General features: G+C 34.9%; 1 protein-coding gene across 2 annotated transcripts in view; it reads left to right on the top strand.

The window, feature by feature from the left end:
* The window catches only part of LOC107103415 (purine nucleoside phosphorylase-like), an 8,950-nt gene extending 1,950 nt beyond the window's left edge, over window positions 1-7,000 (top strand). The window contains exons 2-6 of one of the 2 annotated variants that reach the window (XM_015403121.1): window positions 2,865-3,028; window positions 3,900-4,003; window positions 5,784-5,959; window positions 6,066-6,256; window positions 6,629-7,000. In XM_015403121.1, the coding sequence (XP_015258607.1) occupies window positions 2,865-3,028; window positions 3,900-4,003; window positions 5,784-5,959; window positions 6,066-6,256; window positions 6,629-6,825 (832 nt within the window). In that variant the 3' untranslated portion in view covers window positions 6,826-7,000. Of the gene's footprint in view, window positions 1-2,858; window positions 3,029-3,899; window positions 4,004-5,783; window positions 5,960-6,065; window positions 6,257-6,628 lie in introns of both variants that reach the window. The other variant, XM_015403120.1, reaches the window with a different exon arrangement.

Raw genomic sequence — 7,000 nt, 5'->3', positions numbered from 1 at the left:
ACCTTAAATCCTTTGACTCTAAGCCTTATTGAAGTTATCTGTATTGTTCTAAAGAAAAGAAAAGTTCAATGGTATAATATAAAAACATACAATTAATATGACATTTATTCATACCAAACACAAAGGGATGGAAACATTTACATGGAAATGGTGAAATTTCTTTTTTGCATGTAGTTTAAATGTGTAATTACACTAGTATTAATTTAGATCTGCGTGGTTCGGTTAGGTACCAAAACCTGTAAACTAGCTTGCTGAATTTTCATTAGGAATGTTAGTGGTTTCATGTATAACTAAGTTTTAAGTGTCTCTGCTGTCTTTTGAAGAACAGACAACCTGCTTAGATTACAAGGAAGTCTTGCAGCATAGAGGATAATTATAAGGTAATGATAAGAAAAAGAAAATTGTGCAAGGTTCTTTTTTTGTGACAACAAAACTTAAACAACCAAGGTTTAAGTTAATCAAAGTTTGCTATAAACCACCATACATTATTCTTTCATGAAAAAAAAAGTTTTTGCAATTGTCTTTTTTTTTTTCAATGCAAACACAGTTTTCTTAGTTGTTAGTATCTTTTCTTAAATGGTTAATCTATAGCTTCTATTTTATGTTGTGCTATCTGCTGTTGCTGTTTCATTGGTTTACTGTGGGTTTATGAATCACCTATTTCAAAAGAGATGCTCTCTTTAAGTCACCTGAATTCTATAAATAAATGACAGCAGAATGTCATTCATGTCAGGTGTCTGTTTGTGGAGTGTTTGTTTGAAAAAGTGGCTCACTAACTTGAAAAAAAAACCCCCACAGATCTCTTTTTTAGCAGCTGTTGTGCTCAGAAAGATGAATAACTTATGATAATTAACAGTCGTTTGTTTTGAAACATAAACCAAACTTTTCCTCTCAGTCTGAATATATGTAATATATACATTTCTCCAATGTTTTCAAGCACAAAAACTTGAGACAAAAACATTACCTAATCATTTAATATAAGGCTGGTTTTGAGTTAAAATTAAAGAAAGAGAGAAAATAAATAAATAAAAAGACCTGGAAAGTGCCCAGGGCTGCTCAGATGCAGCAGTCATCCTAGATGGCAGCTCCAAATTGGGCTCAAAGTCATCAGGCTCTCTTCCTGAAACCGCTGCAGCCTGAAGTCTCACTCTGTCTTAATAACAAAGCTTGGGCTACAGAGAGAACATTAAAAAGGTGATCATTCCACACAGATTTATGTTAAGAATTACACACTGCGTCTGACTTTGTTTAATGTTGCACCTTGGGGCATTTCAAATCTAATCAACATTTTAGAAGAATGATTTGTCTGGCAGCAACAAGAAAACCCAAAACTGTGTTGTATAATGTAATTTATTGGTTAAACTTTCCTGTACTTAGAGGGGTTGTATAATGAATTAAATCTGGATCTGTTGTCCATGTTTCATTACTTTGAAATATCAATTTTACTCTGTGGAGTTTTGATAGTTCCTCACAGTTTCAAACTGTGTCTAGATAAATGTGCAAAATGCTGTATTTTTTTTTTTTCAATTACAAGACTCTTAATCAGTTGTGTCATTTGTCATTTGTGTTTTTTTTTTTATTTACACAGGCCATATAGTGTTGTTTTCTATTACTCTATTCAGTACACTGCCTGTTCATTCTACAGAAGATTTTCTTTTTTTACACACTTAAAATCTATATTGTTGATGGTTTCAATAATTAACAGAACTCTCATACTTTGTCATTTTTAACATTAAGGTCAGTTTGCCCACCCTCATTCATGTTGAAAATAAGTTAATGGTAAATTACTTTTAAAAGTGACTTATACTATGTAAATTCCAAATTTGGTTTCTTTATTTATGCACTGTTGGATTCATTTCATGAGCTTCCTACGTCTTGAGTCAGTCAAGATTTTTGACCTCAGGCTGAAATCTTAATTTTTCTGGTGATAAACAGCCACTATTTGGAACTTTTCCAACTTTCTTTCACAAAGACATAAGCTTTAAGTATTTTTTTATTATGGCAATCTTTTGTTGATGTGCAATGTTGCGTTTCAGCTTATTTGAAATGCTGAACCAAATCATTTAGATTTGTTTCAAGAGACCTTTAACAAGCCTGCTTCTAAGTCCAGAGATATGACGATCACCAGAGAATACAGTTGCTAACAAAAATCTACCAGTTATTTGCTGTAAACTTTCTTTAGAGCTTTCAGTGTTGCTACAGGTATCTTGAGAGCTTTCCTCCAGTTTCAGTTGTGTACTTTATTCCATTGCAAAGAGACATCCAAGGTTTTACACTCTTACCTCTGTCCTTTTTTCTAATTTGCTGGTACCTGTCTTACTTCCCCATGGAGTTAAACAACTTTTGTGCCCCTAAATTGACTTTTGCACAGTGTTTTATATAACATTATTCTGTGAACAATGGTCTTAGCCAAACATGATGGCAAATATCAGTAAACCTCTCATTGGGGAACAAACCTTTATTTCAGATTTTGTAGTCTCATTATATTTCATTCCAGGTGTTAGTCCAAGAAGACTCAAAGTAAAAATTTGAATCAGAAGATGCTTATAAATTTCTAATTTTAGTGATGTACATGTTTATGACTCTGGGTATTTATGGCCTTTGATACTATTTATGATTTTACTCTAATATTTTTTATGTTGCATTGTACAGAATATGCCAAATCAAAGGTTGAGAGATATTGAGAGACAGGATCAATACAATGGTCTCATTTTTACATCCTAATGACCAGATATTTCAATAAGTTGTTGTATAGGTTGAACTTTTATATCAACTGTAATTGTTTAATATTATTTTTTTTTACATATTTAACCCTTTCATCAGTGACAGTTTCAGTGATTGAGAAAATGTGTTTTCAGTTACAGTTATGAGAAGTACAAAGAGACGGCAGACTGGTTGTTAACACAAACAGAGAGGCGTCCCAAAGTGGCCATCATCTGTGGTTCAGGCCTGGGTGGTCTCGCCGAACTGCTAGATGATAAGACCATCTTCCCATATAAAGACATTCCATATTTTCCTACCAGCACTGGTAAGATGTTTATTCTCCCAGAAGGTTTATGCAGGGATGTTATATCTACTTATTTAATAATATGGACAAAAATATTCTCAACTGCTTTGTAAAATTCTTCCTATAAATTGTGAGGTGATATACAGATTTGATCATGAAATCGGAACCTTGGCTTGTGTGTTCTAAAGCACCAGCTATATTCTACTTTAATGTCTACCTTACTCTCATTTTGACCAGTCTATCAATCATGATGCTACCACCACCATGCCTGACAAATTCCATAAAGGTCCTATAATTGTAAAATGGTTGTTTTTCTTTCTACATATGAAAATCAAAGATGGATTTCACTCTTATGCTTTCATTTTCATGCAGCTCGAATTAACGAGGGCCTTCCATTGCTGAAAAAATACTCAATGTTGCTTTTCATTCTTTCCTTGAGTGACATTTGTTGGACAATAGCTCAGTTTTGGGGAACAGTTGTCTTAATTGTCCACAATTTTACCCAGTCTGTTTGTAGATTAGTTAAATGGAGAACTTCTAAGGTCTCTGCCAAAATGCATCTCTAATAACTCTTTTAGAAGCTTATTCATTATTAAGTATTTTAAAGAAATTGGACCTTGATTCACACCTGATTTTAATTCCAATGATTGAATGCCAGCTCTTTCGTTTAATGGTATTAAAGTCGTATTAGACTGTTTTCTATTAATTAGAGTAAATGTTTAGCACTGTGGTCTTTGTCATTTAATTTGGTTCATTGTTGGAACATCTACAGGAATTCTCTACACAAATTTATGGCCCTTAAGTGAGGCCTGATAAAATTTTACAATCTTTCAATAAGCAAAATTCCCTGCAGCCTTGTTGTAGCAGCTCATACTTTCTGTGTGATGTACAGTTCAGGGCCATGCAGGTCAGCTGGTGTTTGGGAAGCTGCAGGGCTGCGAGTGTGTCTGCATGAAGGGGCGATTCCACTTCTACGAAGGCTACAACATTCACACGGTAAATAGCAAAATGTGTTAAAGCTCTACGCTTTTGTCTCTGGGTTTTCTATAACCTTTACCACCATGGCAACATGAACTTAAAACTGATAGTGTTCCTTTGGATACCTTCTATTGATTCAGATGAGAATCTTTCAGTGCATGTTTAGGGTTTTGTTACACACTTCCTTCTAAAATATATCATTTAATAGTAACATACAGTAAGAGATAACATGTGTAAACTTCTCTTACACACATCTTAGCTAAACATCTTGATATTTCCTTAATTATCCCCCTTGCTCAACTTTTATTGTTAATGTCTTAGAAAGATCTGTGGCAATTTTTTGTTATTCTTTTTTATAATATATTATCATTAACATCCTCATTATAATAATTTCTTTGAAAGCTTATAGCACCTGGCATCTTTGCCGTTTTTACTCTCCAATGCTCACTGGCCTCTTCTTTTTTTTCAGACCTTGCTGATGCAAATGATATACTATACGGGGTGACTGATGTTAAGCTGGCGGTTTAATCTCTGACTTTGTCAATCACATTGCGGCAAACATTTACTGGCTTTGCAGTTGGACCCTAATCTTTAAGCTCTGTCCTTGACTTATTCTTGAATGTGTTTTGTTCATCTTTAAAATTCTTAACTCTATTATATGAAGATTCAGACATAATCCAAGAGGCACTTCCTATCCAACCAAGAAGAGCCTTCTTCCTACTATTCTATATACAGATTTAATTAAATCCTTGGTGATGACATAAATTAGCAGTTTTTGACTCTGTTATAGCATGATAGGTTATTTTTGCCTCTACCATTCAAATAATGATTTACTCTCTGTGTTGAATAATCAGCTGAGACAGCAGTGAGAACAACATCAGTTGTGAAAAATTATCAACACAGGACTGGCCTTTGGCCTGTGGCTACTAGTTTTAGTTTACTACTGACTACTCTGTGCCATCTTCTCATAAAACTGTCATAATAACTAGACACAGTCATAAAATCCTGCTCCATGCATAGTATAATTGAAGTACAGATACATACAGCAATATGGCTCCTGCACATTAAGCTATAAAAATTCCCAATACTATGTAGTTCAACATTTTTTGTATTAAAAATGCATCTTAATCTTATTTTTATATAATTTTTTCTCAAGATACTTAATGATGTTTTTCATTAAGTCTAAACTACGATCATTAGACATAACATAAACAAATGCCTGAAATATATCCCTCTGTTTGCAATTAACTATATTCTGATTTATGATTTCTGACATTATTACCATAGATAAACGATATTCTTTTCTTAGTTATGCAAGTAATGCCTTAATGAAAGGCTTTTCTCAATTACTTTGGTAAACCTCCTATCTTCCCATCCCATCTGAGATCCAACCTTTTAACGGGGACTGCATTTATAATATGCAAAACTCTAACAAAACATGGTGATATTCTCAAGTGACAGCATTGACCTTATCAAGACATAAAGGCTGAAAATATTTTACTAAACTAACGATATGCTTTCAGTGAAATTGCAATAAGTTAGGAAATGAGAAACAGAAAAAGGTAATATGACTGTCATGAGAGGGAGGAACTGTCATTTATATGCCATCAGCTGCTCTCTAAAGGTTAGCACATACCTTTTTATGTACAGGAGCCTATAATAATAAAGCTTTCATCAGGGTGTGAAATATTAACTTCTCATGTGGTTCATTCTGAGCTTGCCTCCTTTACTGGTGTAAAATAATAAATGATAAAGTAAGAATGCATTTGTTTCTGACACATATCATCTTTGTCTTCAGGTCACCTTCCCGGTTAGAGTTTTCTTCTTACTGGGTGTGGAAATTCTCATTGTGACGAATGCTGCAGGTGGACTCAATGACAGTTACAGTGTAGGAGACATTATGCTTATCAAGGATCACATCAACATGCCTGGGTTTGCTGGGCAGAACCCTCTGTGTGGGCACAATGATGCAAGGTAGAATGCAAACAAATTAAGCAGTATATTATTTAAATTCTGTCAGTTTAGTACACCAAAGCATGTCAGGATTCAGTTTGATACTGAACAACTACTGTTGCTGCAGGTTTGGAGTGCGCTTCCCTTGCATGTCTGATGCATATGACCGAGAGCTGAGGGTCCTATCAAAGCAAGCAGCAAAGGAGCAGGGCTGTGACAGCTTCCTGCAGGAAGGCGTTTACTGCATGCTAGCTGGACCGACATATGAGACTATTGCAGAGAGCAGAGTTCTGCAGAAGCTTGGGGCTGATGCTGTGGGTGAGTACAGCTAAAGCTCCATTAAAGAGAAGCATTTACTTTAGAGCTCTGTGATATAAGATAAAAGTAAACTGCAAAATAAATAATAATGCTTAGTCTGAGTTTAGAGAAAATCTACACTAATCTACACTAAACTGCATGTACAGCTGCAAGCAGGAATGTCAGAAAACAGGTTTCTCACAATTCTTTTGCAGGGCTAAATTATTCTTGCTTTCAACTAAAATTAGTTTGTTGTTTTGATCTAAACCCCACAAATTTTGAAATGTACCCTTTTTTAGCTATTGATTCAGTCTCACAGTATCTTAGTCCCCAAAACCTTGAGAATGTATTGTTTTGCATTTTGTTGAATATCTGTATGGGCTTTCTGTGCAGGTATGAGCACTGTTCCTGAGGTGGTGGTGGCTCGTCACTGTGGAATGCGTGTTTTGGGTCTGTCCCTCATTACAAACAAGGTTGTGACAGATTACGAAAGCAGCGAAAGGGCAAACCATGAGGAGGTGCTGAGGACAACTGAACATCGAGCACAGGACCTTCAGAGGCTTGTCAGTCACCTCGTGACTAAACTCTAACGTCTTCCCATCTGAGATGTGTTTGAACAAAAAAGTAACTGAAGTTCCTCTGTTGTTGTAGCTTTGATCAAAAGGTTGGAAATAACATGCAAACAGGAAGTCTTTATGGTCTTTGAAGATAGCTTTTTCCATATTATTGGGTGAGACAATGAGTTTTAACATTTTAAGTTTTCGA

The sequence above is a fragment of the Cyprinodon variegatus genome, unplaced genomic scaffold (assembly GCF_000732505.1).
Source record: "Cyprinodon variegatus isolate N-32 unplaced genomic scaffold, C_variegatus-1.0 Scaffold1441, whole genome shotgun sequence".
NCBI classification, from domain to species: domain Eukaryota; kingdom Metazoa; phylum Chordata; class Actinopteri; order Cyprinodontiformes; family Cyprinodontidae; genus Cyprinodon; species Cyprinodon variegatus.
Note: the sequence above shows the minus strand (reverse complement) of the source record. Positions and strands in the feature narration are given on the sequence as shown.